General features: G+C 57.8%; 1 protein-coding gene across 3 annotated transcripts; it reads right to left on the reverse strand.

The window, feature by feature from the left end:
• Window positions 1–1,548: 1,548 nt before the first annotated feature.
• ZNF385A (zinc finger protein 385A) lies at window positions 1,549–14,265 on the reverse strand (the record flags this gene model as incomplete). 3 transcript variants are annotated; one of them, XM_082850674.1, is made up of 7 exons in its annotated part: window positions 14,148–14,265; window positions 6,731–6,841; window positions 4,919–5,081; window positions 2,765–3,007; window positions 2,228–2,397; window positions 1,924–2,019; window positions 1,549–1,779 (listed from the first exon to the last, which is right to left on the reverse strand). In XM_082850674.1, the coding sequence occupies exons 1-7, from the start codon at window positions 14,232–14,234 to the stop codon at window positions 1,549–1,551; spliced, it is 1,101 nt and encodes a 366-aa protein (XP_082706800.1). In that variant the 5' UTR covers window positions 14,235–14,265. The 3 variants fall into 3 exon arrangements, with proteins under 3 accessions (XP_082706800.1, XP_082706801.1, XP_082706802.1); XM_082850675.1 differs by having other exon boundaries at window positions 2,765–3,013; XM_082850676.1 differs by lacking the exon at window positions 2,765–3,007.
• Window positions 14,266–21,854: the final 7,589 nt, after the last annotated feature.

A 21,854-nucleotide genomic window follows, 5' to 3' on the forward strand; every position in this document is an offset into this window, starting at 1 on the left:
GCGTGCGTTTCCCACCAGAGGTACAAAAACCTGGATTCTTCCTTTGTCTGAGACCGGGTCTAGACCTGTCTGCCTAGAATCTAGAGACACGCACTGGAGCCTAGCGGTCTCCTTTTCCATGTCGTTGGCGCCGCCTGGTGGAGTTGCGGCGAATTCTCAACAGCCGTGGCTGCAATCCGAGACCTGGACTCGAAATGATTCCCCAGGGCCAAGTTGACACTTGAGCTGGGCCGGAGTAGGCGTGAGTGGGATGGGGAGCTCTGCTCACTTTGCGCAAGCCTCGGATCTTGCCTCCTCCCAGCCCCGTTTTCCCGTCCCCCTCCTTCTTCTGGCCCTCTTTCCTGTGTGCCCGCCCCCCCCGCCCCCCCCCCGTCACCATACACGTACACTTCTGATGGAATTGCTCCCACCTCAGCGGGCAAAGATAGAGGCTGAGTCTGGGGGACGGAGGGCAACGAATCCAGATTTTATTGTCAGGGAGGGGGAAAAGGGAAAGACGTGGGCTGGGGGCCGGGATTGCTACATCGTCAAGCATTAAGAGTCGATGGGCAGGGGAAGGCCAGTGGGGGCCTGTCCCCCTCCCGGGTCTGTGCTGGAAGGACTGACGATGCGGAAACCACAAGGTGGGGTGGGGAGGTCGCGACCCCGCCCGAGTTGTGCAGTGGAGGTGCCTGGTGGGAGGGACAGCCATGAGGTCTAGGAGCTGGGATGGGGTGGGCTACAGACTGCAAATCCTGCGGAAAGGGGCGGGGCGGGGGCGAGGCTTCTATTGCTTTCTGCTCACAGTTTTGCGGAAGGCGAGGCGGGGGTGGGCTTGGACTGGACACCCCTTGCCCCCCTTGGTACCCCTTGGGCGATGGGTGCTGGTGAAAAGAATGGAATCCGGACTGGGAAGGAAGAAGGTGAGGGAAGGGTCTATAGGGGCATCTACTTGGTCCCACCCAAGTGCCAGAGATGCCACCAAGTGCTGCCCATGGGCCCGGCTGGACCCGGGCTGGGGCGTGATGCGGGGCGGGCACAGTGAGGTTGCAGGCGGTAAAACCAAAGTGCTTATGAGGGACCCAGGATCCCGCCTGCTCCCCTCCCCCTGCGGAGGACGGGGGTGTTCACGGAAGCGCTTCAGTTTGGGGGTAGGGGGCCGGAGTCCCAGAGTCCGCTTATTGCCAAGAAAATCCATTTCTGCCCCCTGGACCCCGATCATGGCTTGTGAACCCCGTTTTGTGCTAGGTTTGGGGGGGAAGGGCTGGATGCACATGGCTTTTGGGAGGGGGTGTCTCCAAGGGGGCCCGGGGGTGAGACAGCCCCCCCTTTTCTAGGGGAGAGGGAAGGGCAGGGGGCGGGGTTCCCTGAGATCTGGGGTGTTCCCCCCCTTCTGAAGCCCCCCTCCCCCGCTACCCCTCCCCTTTCCTGGAACCCCGTACCTCGGGGTGGGGGGGAAGGAGAGAGATCATTCAGGGAGTGCCGGGAGGAGGGACGGACTGGGAGCCCGGAGGCCTGGGTCCCGGCTGGAGGTGGGGGGTTTGAATGGGAGGGGGTTCAGGGTTCAGGTCAGTAGGGGGAGAAGAGGATGGGTCCGTGCGCAGTTCGGATGGGCCCGGGGGCCGGGTGGAGCAGGGGGTGGGTGATCGGCGGTCCCTGGAGAAGAGGTGCGGCGGGAGCCGGGCGCAGAGACAGCGGGGAGCCTGCTGCCGCTGCCATCACCGCAGCCACCGCGAGGGGGCTGGGGAGCAGGCCTCCGGCCAAGGACTTGGGCAGCTCCTTGGAGAAAGTCAGAGTGCCCTGCAGGGGGGAGAGGGGCGGGGAGAGGGAAAAGTCCTTCTGTGGCCCCGCAAACTCCACCTCTCCCAGGGCCGGCCGGCATCCCCTCTCCTCCCCGCTCCGGTCCCCGCCCCTAGGACGAATTCTCCATCGCCCAGGCCTCACCGCCAGCTCCCCGGCGCCCCTGGGCTTCTTGTGACGGCTCAGTAGGGGGTTGGGCTTCCCGGCCACGCCATCTCGGTGCCGCCGGCTGGAAATGTGCTGCAGGGACCAGTGGGTGGGGGGCTGTGAACCACGGGGAAAGGAGCAACCGCCAGGGAGCGGAGTGATCGCACCTCAGCACCTGGCCCCGCCCCTTCTGTGGCACCAAAGGACGAGCCTGAAGAAGAGTCTCACCCAAGCTCCCTGTCCCCCCTCCTCCCTCAGCAGGTGCGCTCTCCAGAGTCCTCGGAAAGGGCCTTGGACCCACCTGTTTCAGTTGGACCTCCGAGTTGACCTTGACATTGCAGATCTCACAGTGGAAGGTTCGGTCCTGGGCAGGGGCCTCTGGTTCCCCGGGAGTGGGAGGCCCCAGCCGAGGGTAAGCTTTGATGGGGCCCAGTCCACTTCGGGCCTCCAGAATCGTCTTGTGCTTAGTACCTGGAGCCCCCAGAGGGCGGGAGGTAAGAGGTGGAAAAAAATTCTCCAGGCTTACTACGCCTCAAATACCCACATTTCCAATTACTATATTGGGGGGGGGGCATCAAGCGTGGGGGCTTTCCAAGGCCCTTGGGACCCTTCCAGACACACGGTGGGTCAGGGGAGAGTCACAGTTACCAGAAATAGGGCGGGGGCGGGGAGGGAACTGAGAAGGTCAGGGGCTAAGGAATGAGGAAGATGATTAGGGAGGGAGCTAGGCTGGTGAGTCTTCGAGGGTCCAGGGATGCTGGAAGCCAGGAGGGTTAGGACATAGCGAGCAGGAGGGGATGGGGACAGGGGAGTGGGCGTGGGGGAGGGGAGCCCATACCTTTGTTATGTGCCTCAAGCTGGGACAGGGAGTTCACTGCCACCTTGCACAGAGCACAGTAGAGCAGCCGCTTGGCCTTCTCCTCCTCTTCCTTGCTTCCCCCAGGCAGGGAAGCTGGTGCTGGAGTCCCCCCTTCACCCTTGGTCACACCCTGACCAGTCTCCGGAACACTGGGAGGGGATGGGGAGCCAGGCTGTTTCTCTGGGGATCCTGGGGCTGGACCCAGTCCATTTTCCATGGAAACTGTCACTGGGGGAGAAACATAGGGATCATCCCAGATGGCTTTCGGAGAAGATTCTTTATGTGGAGGAGGCCTAGCCCCGTTTCCCGGAGGGCAAGGGCCCAGGAGTCCCCACCCTGTGACAACACGCGTGCTCTCATGCCCTGGACCAGAGCCAGATGTGGTCCAGCTGCCGCGGGCTGGGTGTGAGCCTCCAGTGCCTGGCTCATTCTCCATGAGCTGGGAATGGCTGAGGGGTCCAGCCCCACCAGCCTCCCCTTCAGCCAGGGTGACGCTGGCAGCCAGCCTGGTGAGGGGGAGAGGGGCACGGAACAAGGAACCTCCCCTCCGAGGCCTGCCAGCCAGCCTGGGCTTCCTGCCCGGCCAGCCCCTTCTCAAGAGGCCTGCCCAGTCCCCAGGGAGGCATGCCAAAGAACTCTAGGAAGGGGCAGAAGCGAGGTGAGGAGAGGTTGGGAGAGACAGGCACAGACATGGCAAAAGGGAAACAGAAACAGCAGAACCAGAGAGGGAAGAAACAGGGATGTGGGCTGCTCTATAATTCATGGCTTGATTAAAGATGCACAGGCCCCAGGCCTCAGCGCTGGGTTCTGGCCTCTGCACAGGGGAAACTCTAGCGCTCCCATTCTTGCTCCAGCAGCTGATCCAGTTTCCGGGTCAGGGGGAGGCCGGGGGTGGGGCTGGGGAGCTGGTGGGAGGGGACCTCCTGAGCCCTGCCAGTGTCCATTTTGCTGGTCCATCCTGTGATCTTTCCTTTTCTTTTCTCTTCCTCATTCCTGACATCATTTATCTCCATCCCAATCCAGACAGCACACTCACATCTCTATCTGGACAGAAGCTCCTGGCTTCCAAAAGCAGGGCAGGTCTCCTTACCTCCTTAGGGAGATACCCTAGGAACTAAGTGAGGTAATATGTATCGAGCACCTAGAACAGGGCTAGACAGAAAACGCTAGCTACACCGCCACCACCATCATCCCCCTTTGACAGAGACATTACCAAGTTAACCTGAGGTGTTCAGGCTGAGAAGCAGCCAGAACACAGTTAGAACTCAGCTCACCCACTCGCCCTGTCTGTGCATCCCCGAGGGACGGTGTGTGTGTTTGTGTGTGTATGTGTGGTGAGAGTGGGGCCTGCTTCCCAAGCTGGTGGTGCAGCTCCTTGGTTTTCATTCTCCTTAGGGTAGGGCAGGAAGGACAGGCAAGGACAAGGAGGACATGGGGAAGTCAGGTCTCTCTGGAGTTGCCATGACTGACATCTGATGTAATCCCAGGATGGGGGTGGCTCGGATCGTCCGTCTTGATGTTCCTTCTTTCCAGTTTCTTGGCTGGGAGTTAAGGTTGAGGATGGCCACCAGCCACGAGGGAGAAAGAATCTCAGAGTTGCTTTCTGTAAACCCGGAAAAGACCTCACAGATCTTCAAGTCTCACTCCCTCATTTCCGAGGGACAAAAAACTCTGGCCCAGAGAGGTCAAAAGATCTACCCAAGATCACCCAGGGAGTTGCCTGGGTTTCCTGGGCCCAGTCCTCCCTGGGGGGAGCCCCCATGGGCAGGCCCTCAGATATCCTGATTCTCTCCCCTGCCCCTCTCCCCAAGATGAAATGGTCTCTCCCTGGATTTGGTGGTTCCCTCTTTCTTGAGGAAGTTTGCCAGGTAGCCTCACCCTAGCCCCTGTCTGAGTCACTGGGAGGTGGGGAGGACAGACAGTGGGGACTCTGCTGAGAGGAGCTGGGGCAGCAGTGGGGGTGACAGGATGGAAATTTCGCGTCACTGGCTTTGGCTGCAGGACTCACCTTGGGTGGGGCTGGGGTGGGAGCTGAGGAAGAGAGAGATGAAAGCAGAGGAGAGTTCTGGGAACTGGGGACAGAATGGAGGAGGCAAGTTCAGTTGAAGGATGCTGGGGGGGAGTCAGACATACCTGGACGGGGGGCTACACCCTCTCCACTTGGGGGCGTGCCGCCTGGGGGAGCTGGATCTCCTGCTTCCCGGACGCTGGGCTCCCTGCCTCGAGTCTTGGCAGCCTCGATGCCTTTGACTCTTCGGGCATGGCGATTACCCTTGTAGTGGGCCTCAGCCTGGCTCTGTAGGGATGGAGGAAGAAGAGGGAATCTGAGATCGTCTTTCATCTGAACATTCTCCCCATGGAGCTCCTTCAGGTGCTGGGGTGGCCTCAGCAGGCTGCACTTAACCTCTCCCTACACCAGGGAGAGGTAGAGCCCCATGTCGAGGACCCTGGTTACTCAGTCGCTGGGAACCTGGATCCCCACCTAGCCCAGGCTCTACCCCACCACCACACCCAGGGCCTGCCTGCTGACTCAGGCTTCCCACCTTGTCCAGGGGTGAGGGAAGGGGACCCCACAACTACAGGAGAACCCTAAATGGGAGGGGCCGAGCAATCTAGCCAGTCCGCATCCTCTTCGACCCCCGGCCTTCTATGCCTGTGTCCCCTGGCCCCAAGATCCAGCCTTTGCTGCTCCTGGGACTCCCACCCTCACGCTGGGAGTCCCAGGAGCTCTGCAGCCTGGGCTGTACCCTGACTACTCCCCTCTGGGTCTCATTTTCCCCGAAGCCTCTGCGGACACCCTGGAGGACCCTGGCCCCAAGCCCAGCTCTGGAGACAGAGAGAGCAGCAGAGACAGCTGTCAAAACAGAGGCGCTTGGTGGAGGAGGGGAGGGGAGGGCAAAAAGAGGAGAGGGCTGTTTACTATTGGCCCCTGGCCCCTCCAGTCTCCCACCTCCAGCAGTGAGCAGAGCCAGGGTTGGGAAAGGGGATGCCTGGGGTCGAGGTCAAGGGGAGGTCTAAATCTGGGTTGGTCCCCACACTGTGTGCACCCCCTGCTAAGAACACACAATCCTGGAACCACAAGGTCACCCAGACAGGCAGTAAAGTAGAAATAAAAGGTGTGGATAGGCAGGAAAAGACTGACAGCCCAGGGGTGGGCCAGGGGTGTGCAGAGCCTGGAGGCATGGTGTGGCACGTGTGTGTGTGTGTGTGTGTGTGTGTGTGTGTGTGTGTGTGTGTACTGGGTAGAGAAACAGAACATGCTTTCTTTTTCCTACTCAGCAGAATGAGGCTCTGCTGTTTTTCTCCAAAACTTCTCAGAACCTGCACGCCACAAAGCCCCCTCTAGACCCATACAAAAGTCCCAAGGGAGCCTCCGAGGGAGAAAATCTGGGAGGCCAGACACCAAGGTTCTGAGTTTGGTGTGGCTTCTCCCATGGGAGAGGCTTTCCCTTGGGAGAGCAGTGGGGGCCAGGCCTTGTGTGTAATTTGGAGGGAGGATGGCGGAGAGAGGAGGAAGCCAGGAGGTTAGAGAGAAATGGGTGAGCCGGGGAGGAGTTTAGCAGAGGCCAAGGTGGGCACAGGCTCTGCAGGGAGCCAATGACATAACTCAGCCCTGTACCCAAGACCAGAGGACCAGAGGCCACACTCCCACCCAGACACAGATGGCCACCTGTGTTCCAAGAAGTTCTGAGCCAGGGATGCCTCAGTCCCCAAGGGAGGGAGGGGTCAGCCTTAGAGGACTGGGCTATATACTTCATGTCAAAATATACAGCCATCTCTTGTCCCTCCCGAGTGCTTTCCATCAGCCCTGCCTCTCCTGCAGTATCCCCTCATATCCCCTTAATCCCTGCCCCTCACCCAGAGCTCCCAGACCCTGCCCTCCCCTAAGATCCCCTGGTCGTCCCTGCCCCAGCCAGTGGATGGGTGAGCAGCTGGATTTCTTACCTGAGAATTGAAGCGGATCTGACAGACATTACAGGAAATGATGGGCCGCTTGGTCTTGAGTAAGGGTCCCCCAAAAGTGTGGGACAGTACAGCCTTCTGCACAGGGTCCATCTGTGGAGGCAGGCTGGGGTGAGCCAGGAACCCCAGCACAAGCTCATGTCCATCACAACCCCACTGGCAGCAGCTGGGTTGAACCAAAGTCCCCAGAGCCTCCTCCCAATCCCCCAGCATGCCAGAGGGCTCCGAGCCTCAGCTCCCTGATTCCCTCCCAGCCCAATCTTCATAGCACTGGGAGGGACCTGAGAGATCCCCTGGCCCAGTGCTCCCATTTGACAGAAAGTAGAAGTGGTTTGCCCAAGGTCAGAGCATGACTTAATAAGCTGGGACTCGAACCTGGACTCGTCTCCATCCGTTATACCATGAAGATCAAGCTCTGTCACCTTGACCTTTCTCCTGGGCTGATCCACCAGAGGCCCACTCAGGAAGTCTCAAAGCATCCCAGACCCTAGGGCTCTCAGCTGAAGCCTTTTTCGGCCTCCTCTCTGGGGCAAGACCATCAACCGAGCCAAGCTTCTGGTCCCAGGAGGCAGATGTTCCTAGCCTCCCATCTCTGCGCCCCAGGTTGCCCTGACACACTCATTCCCTGGACCTCTTAAAGCAGTAGCTTCTAGAGGGAGCAAAAGAACCCGGGAGAGAGTAGGTGGCTCCAGCGGGAGTCAGTCAGAGAACGTAAGAAGCTGGGCTGGCCTGAGGCAGCCCGGGGATCTTCTGAACTCCCTCCCCTTGGTCACAGGGCTATGGGGCTGGGAGGGATCAGGAATGGCCTCTGCCCCCACCCTGGGTCAGCAGATGTCTTTGCAGTCTCCTGCCAAGAGTTCACATGAGGCGGGAAGAGGATGGGAGTTTCTGTCTGAGGCTTTCTGCGATGAGGATAAAGCCAGGGGCCGAGAGGCATGAAAACTGCCTCCCTGCCCCGTCCTCCTCCCTTCTGGCCCCCAGGCGGCCAGGGAGAGGCGAGCCTGGAATGCAGCTGAGGCTGAGAAGAACTGGGTGGTGGCTGGGATCTCTCATAAGCATGGAACCAGATTAGAGCTGAAACCTTATCTTCTAGGTGGAAGGATCAAGTGAAAAAAAAGTTGCTGGGGGTACCCAGCTCCTCAGCTGAGGCCCTCCCTGCGCCCAGGTCTTCATGATTCCCCATGAGACACTGGTGAGAGACAGGAACACGGAGCAGGGGGAAGAAGGTGGTCTGGAAAGGGGCGTTAGCATCCCTGTGAAATGCGCCATCCCATTTGGCAGTGACAGAGGCAGGAGCCAGGTTCAGATAACCAGTCTGACAGGCCAGTGTCAATTTCCTGGCCTGCCCGTTGGCTGGAAGCAGCCCCTCTCAGTGGCTTACTCTTCACCTCCTGGAAGCCCAGGTCCTTTTCAGGGAAAAGCCAAACAGGGGAAGACTGGGTGTGTCTGTGTGTGTCTAGGCAGTCTATGATCAATCTGTGCAGGGGTGGAGTGTGAAGGCGTGTCACGTGCTGTGTGTACATCATTTCTGTATCAACAGTTCTGTGTCAGGGGCTCTGCCGAAGCCATGAATGGTCAGGTTGTGCAATCTTCAGCTGTGTGTTTATCGGTGTGAATGTATGATGTGTCTGGCAGGAAGACAGACCGAGTTGGAGACAGGCTTTAATCAGAAAGGGGAGACAGAGGTTGCACTCAGCTCCCAGCCTCCGGGCGACAGTCCTCCCTAACCAGGGACCCCCCCCCAACTCTGCCCCAGGGTTCTCCATAGCCCCTGGATGTCCTCACATGCTGGGTGGGGAATGGAATTCAGCCCAAACAGAAACCCAATCTGGGCCAGGAAACCTAAGTCGATGAAGATGGTAGGGAGAGAGGAGTGGGATGGAGAGGGGAAAGCAGAGGTCCCTGGCTCTGTCTGTGCCCCACCCCAGGACCCCAGCCTGCTCCCCAGAGTGGCTGAGGACCCAGTGCCCTGAGGATGACCTGTGAGCTGACTGTCCCAACATCCATCCCCTGCAAATTGGTCCCTGTCCTGCTTGGGTCCTTCCTCCAGGTGAGAGCCTTTTCCTTTGCACAGCCCTCTCCTCAGGCTTAAGTCCATAAACACCAACTAGGGGTGGGAGGTGGGCAGAGAGGAGGGCGGCAACCCAGTCAGGTAGGTCCTTCCCACCCTCTCCTCCGGGAACTGAGGAGACACCAGGCTGAAGGTGAGGGTTCCTGGGCCCAATCCCTGCGCAGGTGGAATATGAGCCACTGAAGTGCTGCTCCAGGCCAAGGTCAAGAGGCCCTGGTGACCTAGATGAGGGCTCTCTGGGGAGGGGTGAAGGCCAGCATCTCCCAGAGCCCTCTCACTCCAGAGCCCCTTCCCTAGGATTTTGGCCTAGACACTGTCTGGAAAGGTCCACAAAACCGTCTCCTCCCACCTGCCCTCCAATAGCAGACATGAAAGGGAATCGCTCTCCTAAGCTGGGGCAAAATGAATCAGGAAGGGCAAGGGGGAGGGAAGGGGGAAACCAGATCAGGAACACCAGGAGGGGCTATGATTATATTTCCTTCCATTGCCCTTTATCTGATGGCTCCGCTGCCCCTGTCTGACCACCACACCACCTCCCCGCCCCAAATAAAGGCAAAAAGGGAAGGGGGATGGAATCTCAGGGATGGGAAGACCTGAGGGACAGGAAGGATTGAAACAGGAAAGAGAGGGAGCTAGAGGGTGTCTAAAGAGCAGGTGGAAGCTGGTGGGGGAGGGATGCTAGGAAGGGGACTAAGGCTGAGATGGGGTCAGGGCTGCATAAGGGATCTGACCGGCGGCGTGGCAATTTGAGGGTAGGTGCAGGACCTGATGGGAAGTCTGAAAATTTGGGGGACTTCAAGGATCTGAGAAGCAGAGGCCGGGGTATCCAGTATGGTGGCAGCAGTCTGGGGGGCGCCAGATGGGATCCGGAGATTGGTTGGGGCCGCGCCGGTCGTGGGGGATGGGCCGGATAACCCGAGGACCAGGCGAAGGGAGAGGTAGGGAGCCGGGCAGGGGCGGGCGGGGATGGGGTGGGGGGGGCGCTGCGGCAGCGGCGGGAGCCAGGGAGAGAGGAGGGGCCGGGTGGCTTACCCTGCGGGACCCCGGGGGACGCGGTTCCATGGCCCGGGGTGGCGTACCCGGGAGGGGAGGCCGAGCCTGGCCGGGCCGGGCAGGCCGGGGACGCGGCGCTCGTTGCCCGGGTGGCTCGGGGCTGTGCGGCCGGGCCGGCCCGGAGAAGGAGAGGCGGCGCCGGCCCGGCCCGGAGCCCGCCCCAGAGGCGGGGCCGAGGACGGGGGCGGGGATAGGGAGCTCGGGAGGCTTGAAGGGGCGCTAGGGCGAAGAGAGGACGGGGTGTCCATGTCCAGACACTGGTTCCAGAAAGACCTGGTCCTGGCGAAGGGCCCCTCGGCCTGGCGACGGGGCATTGACCAGATGCTCCACTGGGCTTCCTCCAATGGGGACCCTTGCTGGGTCCAGTAACCCTACCAGTGGCCGACCCTGTTTCTCTAGCTTGGACCTTTCTCCTTTCTTTCACCCCTTCCACCCTCGCTCTTCTGCTGACAGCTTCTCTTTCGAGTCCGCAGACGACCCTTTCCCTGCTCCCTCTGCACACGACCCCTGTGCCCCTTATACATGTTACTTCCCCTACTAGGGATGCAAGACCGAGCCCAGGTACCCAGGTGTCAGGCACTGCTTAGTGACTCCTCTGAACGGTGGAGCTGGGGTCGCCCAGGGCAGAAGCGACCTCAAACTGGGGACATCATCCCTAACCTCTTCCCACCTCCTCCTCTCGCCCGCCACCTGCTGGAGAACCAGGTTCCCGAAGGGCTTATGCTTCGTGCACTTGCTGCCCTCTGGCGGTAGAGTGGGGGCAGCACTGGGGGACGAGGGACAGGAGGGCAGAACAGCCCACTGCCCCAAGACACTTCCTTATCCTCTCTGGACAGGTCCTAGGATTCCGGCTCTCTCATCTCCGGATCTCATCCCCTCCGTTCCACCTAGGGCCGAGAGATGAGCGAAGCAGGGGCCTGGATGTAGAGAGAGGCTGTCTTTGGGAGACAGTGAGGGATGTCCAAGGGCAGAGGGACGCATAGTTCAGGGAGGGGTCTAAGGGGTAGGAATTACCCGAGTAGGAGACATCTGGAAGTATTAGTGCAGGGAAGGAGAGACTCTTCCGTGAATAATAATACCATCACCACCATCTAATGTTGACTGAGCCCTTGGAATGTGCCAGCGTCTGGACTGAGCTCTTTGCGTGGATTATCTAATTTAATCTTTACAACCACTATTATAATAGTAAATACTATTATTATCTTCATTTTATAGATGAGGGAACTGAGGTTTAGAGAGGCTAAATAATTTGTCCAAGGTCATAAGCTAGTAAGTGGCTGAACTGGGATTTGAATTTAAACCCGGGCGTTCTGACTCCAAAGCCCTGTACTTAACTGCTGCACAGTACTGCCAGGGCATGTCTGCAGCTTTTCTGCAGTCCTCATTCCCCTGCAGAATTTGGCACTATTGATGCAGCCTGCCACACTCTCTCCCTTGGCTTCTCCAACTCTATAGGAACTTGGTTCTGTCCCCACCCCGTCCTGTGGCTCCTTCATTTCCTTTGCAGGGGCCTGCCTCCTCCTGTTCCTACTGCCTAATTCTGCTTATTACCCAAGGCTTGGGCCTTGGAAACTACCTTTCTCTCTCTGATCCTCTATTAAATAAAAACAATGAAATAACGTAATAATCATAGCAGCTTACACTGATTGAAAACTTACTTTGTGCTAGGTGCTAGGCATTATGATTATGTAATACGATTCTCACAACAACCTTGCGAGTTGCTATTACTGTCTTCTTTTACAGCTGATAAAATTGAGGTTCAGAGTGGTTAAGTAATTTGCCTAAAGTCACACAGCCAGTATTTTTCGAAAATCAATTCAAATCCTGCCAGTCTGATGCCAAAGCTGGTATCACTTAACACCTGGCCACACTCTCTCCAAGCTTATCCACTCTCATGGCTTTAAATAGCTCCTCCCCACTAGAGGCCGTGGAGCCATGAACCTGGGGAGTCAGAAACTTGGGATTATCCACGTGAATCAACAAAGTAGCTTTGTGATCTTGGGAAAGTCACTTAACCTCTCTGGGTCAGTGTTTCCTCATCTATAAAATGGGGACAAAGATAGGAGACCCAAGGTTAAGTGTAAATCAGGTATGTAGACTGGGGGGAAACTATTCCCAGCACCTTCTGCTCCAGTCACACCCAGTCAACTGCAGTTTCTCAAGTGCTCTTTTTTAGCCCTTGTTTCAGTCTGCAGTGTTCTCTGAAATCCCTTTTAAAATCCTACTAATAGTTCTTCAAAGCCCAAATCATAACGTCATCTGCTCCAGCTTCAATCCCTTTTTCCTCTGCTGTTTCTTTTTTTTTTTCCTGCTCAGCTCTGGTTGGTCCCTCACCACATCCAATAAGTCTTTCCTGACACCCCCTTGGGCTCCCCTACAAGCTACCTGCCTCCAGCACAGCTCTTCTCACACTATAGGGTAAATGCTAACTTACTGTCTTTCCTACTACACCGTGAGCTCTCCAAGCACAGACTGAGTCCTGTGTCCCTGATACCAGTGCCTAGCACATAGTAGGTGCTCAAAATTTTTTTTGTTCAATTGAATTTTTGTTAGTGTCTCTGTCACAATATTTATAACCCTTCCTCTGTTTTGCATTGTAGATCACTGCATACACATCTATACTTCTTTCCTGAATATAGCGCCTTTAGCATGGGAGCATGTCATATTTACCCTCATGTCTCCCTTTTATCTAGGACAGTGCCTTCCTGATCGTCATTACTCAATTTTCTCGTCTGTAAAACGAGGATAAAATGACAGCTACCCCATAGAGTTGCTATAAAAACTGAGATATGAAAAATGCTTTGTAAACCTCAAAGCGCATTGCAAATGTTGGTTTGGATTCTCTGGGAGGAGTTTGGAGGAAGCAGCAGGTATAAAGAGAACTGTATTTGGAGTCAGATGCTCTGGGTTCAAATCATACCTTAGGCATGTACTGCGTCAACTTAGATAAATCCCTAAACCCTCTGGGCTTTAGTTTCTGTCTTCCAGTATGTCAAACTGGAATAATAATGTCTACTTTGTTGGGTTGTGGTGAGGATTAAATGAGATCAAGTATAGAAACATCTACTGCAGGGAATTCCCTGGCAGTCCAGTGATTAGGACCCCACATTTTCACTGCTGAGGGTCTAGGTTCAATTTCCTGGTTGGGGAACTAAGATCCCACAAGTCACACAGTGTAGGCAAACAAACAAACAAACAAAAACCACACACACACACAAAAACACATCTGCTGCAGTGCCTGGCGCGTAGTTGATGCTCAGTACGTGTTTGTAACTGAATATGGTTTGACGGTGGGTTACTTGAATTGAATAAAGCTGACCTCCCCCAAACCTTTAGCTCCAGCCCACTCTCCAGGACCCAGATTCCAACTGTCTGCTGGACATTTTTGGCTCAACGTCCCACTGGTCCACCAACTCGCCATGTCCTAAAGTGCGTTCAGCAGCCTCACCCCAGGCCAGCCTCCTCCTCTAAGCCCCTGTCCCTGGCAAGGTGAGTTCTTTCTCCTGGTCACAGAGGCCTGAACCCCGGAGTCATCCTTGACTCATCTTCTCTCCCCCACCCCCAAACCCTGGTTGGTCACCGTGGCCTGTCAAGATTTCCTTGGAAAAACCTCACCCACCCCGCTTCCTTCACGCACTCTTCCGATGCTGCGGGCCCAGTCTGGTTCTCCAGGTTCCCCTGCAGGCCCTTATTGCTGGGACAGCCTCCTAACTGGCCACCATCCTCCAGTCTCTGCTCCCTTCCATCCAGATGCCCCACTCACCTGCCTCAAACACTGCCCCTTCCCACTCACTCTCCTGCTCAAGAATGGATAATGCCTCCCTACTTCATAGTGATTAAATCTAGACGACTTTGCCAGCCCTCCAAGCCCTACCCCACTGACCCTACCCTATCCACCCAACGGTGGGCTCCAGAGAGCTGGAGCTTACAAACAGCCTGCTTGTGCCCTTGAAGAGTCTCTCTTTCCACCTCCCTGTACTCACTACCACCAGTCTAGGTCTTGTGACTTCTCTCGATGGTGGACTGAATGAGATGATTCATATAAAACACCTAGCACAGTGTCTGGCCCATAGCCGGATTTCAGCAAATATTAGTTATTATTGTTATTGTTGTCAATAGTATACCAGAGAGCCAACAAAACTTGTAACTGACTAGAAGTAAAGGAGATGGGGCCCTAAGAAGACATAAGGAATTAGATACAAGAGGAGAAGAGGGCAGGGACGGAAGCAGCGGGGGTGGCAGAAGGGTGGGGAAGGCAGGCAGGCTGCTACTCACAGTGCTGTAGTTGCTGAAGAGGCCCAGGGTGGGTGCCGGCTCCAGTGGGAAGGGCAGGATCTGCTTGAGGTCCAGTGGGGGCTGCATGATGGGGGGCTGCCGCAGCAGAGGGAGGGGCCCTGCCCGGCTCAAGCTGCCTAAAGACCAGAGAAAACATTATGTGGGGCAGGAAGGCTGAAGCTCAGGAGCCCAACCCAAGCCTGGCAGTCCCACTTCCCAGCTGGGGGCCCACACTCAGAAGCGTGACCCCCACCACACACACTTCCCCTGCTGGCTGGCTCCGGAGCAACGGAGCACGGTGCCCTGTGGGCCTGGGGGAGGGCGCAGACCTGTTGTTCTTCCCTTCTGGGTGATTTTCACTTCCCCCTTCTCCAGCCTCCCTCCCCCAAGACCTTTAGGCATTTTACAGACCCAGGAAAATCACAGGCCTTCTCTGCAGGCCGCCTGCTGGACCACAAGGACTCGGGAGTCCCACGCCCCTGGCTTCTCCCTTCCTCTGGTTTTGCTTTCCCCCAGGGAATCCCAGAGGCTAAGTCTTACCCCAGGGAGAACTGGCAGGTGAGTGACTCATCCCACTGCTTAGAGAGGAATATTGAGGCCTGTATTTGGAGGAGGGCTGCTGGATCTCTCAGGCTCCCCAAAGTTATGATTTTGTCCCAGTCGTAATTCTTAATTAACTGTCGATGTCTCAGGGTAGGAAAGTGGCATTCGATCTGGGAGGTGGACTGCCTGTGGCCATTCTCAGAGCCCCTTCTCCCCACCTTCCTGTCCTCCCCAGGTCCCTCTGTCAGCCGCGGGAATGCTCAGCTCAGGCTCTGCGGGAGGAACTGCGACCAGTCCCTGGGAGGGGAATGCCTGGGTCTGACCCCAAGGGGAACTGAAACTCCACTACCGTCCCTGAAAGCTTCTCCTCCTGCCCCAGAGCCATGGGAGGAGCCCTGCCAGGCTCCGCACGGCTGGCCCCTCTGGGCTTCTGCTGGCCCAGCTCCCTTCTGCGACTTCTCTGTCCACCAGTCAGGGAACTCTGGCTGCCCTTCATGGCTCTGGCAAGCCCCTGCCAGCAACAGGGGTCCCCAGGAACAAAGGCAAACCCAGGAGGCTGCAAGCTTAGCCCCGTCCTCCCATGACCTTACTGGGGCAGAGGGTCCCCCTGGGATCCTTTCCTACTCCCTCCAGAGACGGCCCCTTTTCATACCTTCAGTGTCTGGTGCCTGCTGCCCCCAGGCAGTGGCCTGGCCCTGGCCCCCCAGGGGCCTGGGCCTGACAGCGTCCCCTTCCCTTGGTTCTGCCCCCTGCCCCCTCCCTTGCCAGCCTCCCCCCCAGTCCAGTCAGTAGAATCAGCCAATCAGAGTCCTGGAAAAGTGGGGCAGAGGGGAGGGCGGGGGAGCAGGGATTAGGGGAATCGGATGCGAGAGGGTGGGGGTGGGGAGGGCTCAGGCACAGCTGGGGGCAGGGAGCTGGTCCAGGAAGGTCTGGAGGGGTCTGTCTTTTCCACCCACTGCTCCGACTGGGCAGCTAGGGTGCCTGAGGCAGAGAGGGGTCAAGGCTGCTGGGAGCTTGGGCTGCAGACATCTAAGGGTTGAAGGAGAAGGGCAGGATGCTTGGCTTTGGCCCTTGGACAGCTGGGGGTCTGTGTGTCATGTCCCTTCCCTCCTCTGCCACCTCGGGGTTGAGATGGGGTAGGGGGAGAGGAGAGAGACAGACAGACAGACAAAAGTGAGTGAGACAGAATGGGAAAGACTAACAGAAGCAGGAATAGGCTACTGAGAAAAGGGACATAGACACTGAGAGAGAAGAGGACAGGGGACGATGCAGAGATGAAGAGAGTGAAATGAGAGAGAAACAGAGACACCGCTGAGAAGCTGGACACAGCTAGAGACCAGGGCAGAAAGACCAGAGAACAGAGAACGAGAGAGGGAGAGAGGAGAGAGAGGGACCGACAGACTGACGGGGCAGGGCGACCATCTCCCCTTCCCCTCTGTCCGCCCATGGCTTCTCCCCTCTGTGCCCGCCTCCTCCCGTCTGGCACACAAGGCCAGGGCAGCCTTAACGAGCCCCAGGCGGCATCAGGAATGGTGAGAGAAACCTGAGCACTCCCAGAGCCCCAGGCACCCAGCACCCACCCCAGGCAGCTGGCCCGGGTCCGGCCCCAGAGAGGGAGGCAGCTCAGCTCCTTGACCCTTTCCTGGCTCTGAACTCTCCAGGCCCCCACCCCTCAAACAACCACCTCAGAGGAGAGAGGTGAGTTCCACAAAAGGCAACAGAAGAGAACAATGTTTTCAGGTAAAGCACTCTGAGCAGTAGCACATGTAACCTCTGAGGTAACTATTCTATGGGGAGCTGCTACTAGTTTTTAACCATCTGATACTTGAAGAAACTGAGGCTCAGAGAACTGAGAAAGACTCGGCTGGCGTTACACAGCCTGTAAGTATCAGAGCTGGGGTTTCCATCGAGATCTGCCGCCCTCTTTCTCTGCTACGCAACCCCAAAGGGCTCCCGTTTAACCCTGAATTCAGCAGAGATCTGAGAAAGGCTTCCATCTTGTCCAAGGAGAGGAAGGGGAGAACAAGTTCCATGTACTTCCTGGGGTTGGAGGAAAACAGGTAGCAGCCAGTCAGTTCCCTCTAGCCAGCAACTCATCTTTTCCACTGACAGGAGCCCTGGGGTCGGGGGAGGGAAGGGGAAGTGGGAGGAAGGAAGGAAGGATGCAGTGAGGCAAGGAAGCAGAGTGGGCAACTGGAGATTCATGTGTCTCTTTCCCAGATTCCTGGGTCCACTCCACTGAGATCAGAGGTGGGAGGGGGCAGATGGCAACTTACGGACCACGTGGGGAGAAACTGGGCCCTTGGTGTCAGGTAGCCCACGCCTCAGTCCCCTCTCGGCCATCCTGAGAATAATAAGGGCCCACTGTATGCCAGGCGCTTTACATATATGCCCCCCTGCGGACGGCTCTACTGCTCACTAGCTGGGTGACTAGCTCGTTTCCGAAGCCTCTCTGTCTCATTTCTCCTTTGTCAAATGAGAGCGACGGTACCTGCGTTGTGGAGTTGTTGAAAGGATTGAACAAATCCATGTAAAGTGCTGGCCTGCCACAAAGAAAGCTCAATAAATGTTTGCTAAATAAACGAATCCTCATCTTATAGATGACTGTCAGCTCAGAGAGGGGGAGTTAATTGAGCAAAGTCACACAGCTAGTGAGGGATTTGAACCTGTCTGGCTGGCTCCAGACAGGGCTTTCAGGCACCACACTTTCCTAGGGATGGAGGGGGAAAAAGGCAGGAATATAATAAGGGCTGTGAAGGAGGAAATCCAGGGCTTCATATGGCTAGGTGAGGGCTTCAGGTGGGTTTGGAGGAGGAGGTGGAGAGCAAACTGGAGTGTGTGTGTGTGTGTGTGTGTGTGTGTGTGCGCGCGCACACGCGTGCGGGTCTGCACACCATGTCAGGCGTGACAGGGAGGAGCTGAGGCCTGGCTGGGACAGGCCACTCCAGAGGGAAGCTCATTAGCTCCAGCAGATAGAGCCCCACCCAGCTCCGTGGGGAGCTGCCAAATGCTTTATTAAAGACAGTTCCCAACCACTTTGGGGGGAGTGAAGTCTCAGTCCCTTGGATGGATGGCCGTCTGTTCATTTCTGTACCCCACCAGGACCTAGGCACTTTGATCCTGCTCCGGTATCCCCCCAGCACCAGGCCACAACCAAGCCAGGTCTGACTCCTTACTCCTTCCATCCCACTCAGAGCTGGTCTTTTCCTTCCTCTCTTCCCCAGAAATTCTGGCCAGGTGGGAGTCCCAGTCCCTTGGCTGTCTCCGGTCGGGCCTAGGGCCTGAAGCCCCTGTGGCAAAGAATGGGAGTGTCTGCCAGTGAGCTGGCTCTGGGAGCAGCAGCGTCAGGGTAGGAACAGGAGCCAGGAAGGATGTGAGGGTAAGGCTGCAGGTTAGCGTTCGTCTGGAGATTGGGCCGCGATGAGATTCAGATCCCAGAGAGGTATCGGGGATAAGGTTGCACGTAGCGTTAGGGCCCAAGGTGGTGAAAAACATGGGGTCAGCACTGGGTTAAAACGGGAATTACGCTCTGGGGCCAAAGGAGAAATGAGATTTGCGTCTGGACTGGAATCTCATCTCTAATCCATCCCCTTTTCACTTTAGGCCTTTTGGCCTCTTCTAACCCCAGAAATGCCTAAAACTGGGGGATTAAGGGGAGAGCCTGGAACCCCTAGATCTTGCCTTCTTGACCAAGTCTCAGGTATTTGAGGTATTTGTCCCCTTCTGCTGCAATTTCCCCCTTCTTGGCAGGAGGCCGGCTGAGTGCTGGAAAGGCTTTGAAGTCAAAGATGAAAGCAACAAGGGGATGATTATGAACAACTACTCAAAACATCATCCCTAATAACCCCGGGGGAGATGTGGGCGGGGGCAGGGCCTAAAGGGGGGAGGTGGCCAGGAAAGGCAGAAGGAAGACCCCTGGGGAATTTTCCCCAGCCTGATGGGAAAAGCCTCCCTCAATGCCCCCGCCCCACACACCACACCAAGGGCCCAGTTGGAGAGGAGGGTAAGCAAAGTTCAGAACGGTGAACCTGAGCCCAGAGCCACCACCTTAAACCTGGGCCCACAGTCTAGCTCTTGAGCAGGGAGGCTGGGCCTCACCTGCCGGGCAGAGCACCTGCACACAGATTCAGTGGACCTCAGCGTTCAGAACCTGAAAACCTTAGAATGGGCCTCAGGCCTGGCCGGCAGCTGCCTCCCTCTCACCTTCCTTGTCAAAGAGGGTTAAGGTATGTGGCCCGCCAGGCTTCCCACCCCTCTCTGGGCTGGGCACAAGGAGGGAGTTAATCGCAGTGTCCTCAGGGAGGTGTGGTGGGCGTCCAGTTGGTGGCCCCTGGCATTCCTCCTGTGGTGGGATCTTGGGCTGGTTCGAGCAGGTTCCCGAGGTCCTCTCCAAGGCCTACTGACCAGGAGAAGCACGACTCAAACTGGCCTGTCCTGGACAAGCGTGATGTTGCCTCTGGGGCCCGTGCCCAGGCTGGGGCTGGGGTGCAGGGATTGCACAGGTTGGAGGAATGTGGAGCCTGTGCTCTGGGAACCTGAGTCCAAGTGTGGTGGTGGGGGTCACGCCAGGGTCGGGACAGTCTTCATAGATGGGCCTGGAGTCTCTTTCCTGCTAGAGACACTCTTGGGAAGAAGGCAGGCAACCAGTCATTCGTGCCTCTGTTGGCTCATTCATTTGATGGATTTGATGGGGTGCCAGGTGGAGAGGGGCAGATGTAGAGGGGTGAGAGCAAGGAGCTACAGGAGTGGGGGGGCAAGAAAGGGGTGGAGGAAGGAGGGCAGAAGGGGAGAGAGCCACCTAGTGGGAGTCAATAGGGGTCAAAGGAAAGAAGAAAAGCAAGAGTCAAGGGGGCCCCAGCAGAGGGCTGAGGTGGGAGCCAGGTGAGCCCTGGGGTGCCAGCATGCAGCCAGGTGTCCCCGGTGGGGGGCAGGGAGACCACAGGTGTCTGGGCCTGGTGGGGGGTCTCCCACCACAAACAGGGCCCAGGAACCGGCCTAGCCAGGACAGAGGGCAGAGGTCAGAGGGCAGAGGACGGAGCAGGCCTGTGGACTATCGTGGAGGCAGGGGCCTGGAGCCCGACTGATGAGGAGTCCTTTCCTCCCCCTCCCGGGGCTCCCTTCCCATGTAGGTCATGAGGCTGGGGTGGCTGTGGCTGAAGGGATGTCAGAGCCCCGCGGGAGTCTCCCTCCGCCATCCTTGTACTCCCCGGGGCCCCTTCCTCTGCTGGTGCCCCCGGCCCAAGGCAGGGGTGGGGGTGGGGTGGGGGAGGAAGGAAGAAGAAGGCAGCCGGGAAGGAAGGGCCCAGGCAGCCAGAGCACGGAGGCAGAGGGGCAGGTCCCGGCGTGTTGGGGCAGGATGGCTGCGGAGACAGGATCCGAGCCGCAGGGGCCCTGGGATGGACAGTTTCCCACCCCTTTTTCTCCCCAGACCCCTTATCTTCAGCCCTCAGGTTCCCACCTCCCACCACACACCTCGAAGCTACACCCACCATCTTCTCCCCCCGCCCGCCCCTCACTTCCTCCTTTCCCTCTTATCCTGGGCCCAGAAGGATGTCGGAGTGTTTGAGCTAAGGGTGGGGGAAGGCCCCGGGGCGGGGCGGGGTGGGGGGAGGGGGGGACGGGTCAGAACCTTTCGCTCAACTCCGCCAGGCCAGGACCAGCCCCTCCCCCAGCCTCTCGTAGACTGTCATATAATATTCATGAGCCTCATGAATACGCAATGTTCTCATTACGGGGCGGGGGTCTTACTCGGCTCTGTCTCCCCCTTTACCACTCCCTGGATCACCGGGAGAAGAAGTGGCAGTTTGGGGAAGAGGGAAAGAGGGGGCCCCAGATGTGGAGCCAGATGAAGGGGGAGGGGGAACCGGTGGCTGACGGGCGGCCGCAGTCACCGCGGTGCGGGAGGTTGGGGGGTGACCTACTGAGAGGGACCCAGGAGCCTGGAGCCGCGGAGCCGCAGAGCCCACTCACCGAGGATCATGCTGGGGACCCAGGCGTCCGCGGTTCCGCGTCGCTCTGTCCCGGGGGCCGTTCTGGCCGGGCTGGGGGTACGGGGGGTGGAGTCGGGGGAGGAGCAGAGGCCGACCGAGGCGGAGCGGGGGCGGAGCCCGCAGCAGGTGAAGACGGGAGGAGGGGGGACCCGGGCACCCAGGGCTCCAGGAGAGGGCGTCCTGGCGGCTCCTTGTTTCCTCCCGCTTTCTCTGCTACTTGCTGCCCTGGGTCTTCTGGATTTACGGTGTCACTGCAGCCAGGGCTGGGGGAACAAGACATCTAGAGGACGGTGTGTGTTGATACAGGAAGCTGGAAACTAAGATGCCTGGGATCCCGGGAAGGGCTGAGTCTGAGGGCGGGAAGTCTGGTCACAGGCTGATATGGGGTGGGGAATGCCTAAGTACTCTGGCGAGGGATGGGGCCTGGCTGGATGGGACACCTGAGTCCTCTCCAGAGTGATGGGCTGGGCAGGAGCAGAGGGTGGGGCAGAGAACGTTTAGGTACTAGTTTGTTTCCCTGGCTCTGGAGCAGGATGCCTGGGGGCTGGGTCTCAGAGGTGAAACGTGGGGTTGAAGATGGACCCCGGGTTGATCTCTGGCTGGGGTCCGAATGCCTAGGTCCTTAGGGAAGGTCTGAGGGAAGAGATTGCAATCAGTGGACCCAAAGAGGTGGAAATAGAAGCTTGCAACTGAGCTCATTAGGGCAACCAGAGATGACAGAAGATCAAGAACTGAGGCTCAGCCTGGTAGAGATGACCTGGATTGGCGGGGATGGGAGCATCTATCCAGGGCATTCCCCATTAAGGTGAACTTGGACTGAAGAGGCCTGGTAGGGGGTCTTTGATGAGGTGGAGGGGAGGATGGAGGATAGGACAGAATGTATGGGCTGGGGAGAACGTCAGGGGAGAGGCGGAGTACAGGACACCGGATGTATTCTGAGGACCAACAGGATGTATTCCAAGGCAAGCAACTGGGACCGCGGCATGAGGCTGGAGTCTGGGAGTCTACGAGTTGTCTGGGGAAGATGCAGCTGCTGCAGCCTGGACCTGTCTGTACCTGCCCCAAGAGGGAGGGCAGCAGGAGGATTTCCCAGAATGCCAAGCAGCCAGCTTCAGGCCAACCCCAGCCAGAGGGAAAGGAGGTGTGAGTAGGAACTAGAACACTTGGGATTTAG

The sequence above is a fragment of the Leucopleurus acutus genome, assembly GCF_964270905.1.
Source record: "Leucopleurus acutus genome assembly, chromosome: 11".
In the NCBI taxonomy this organism is placed as follows: Eukaryota; Metazoa; Chordata; class Mammalia; order Artiodactyla; family Delphinidae; genus Leucopleurus; species Leucopleurus acutus.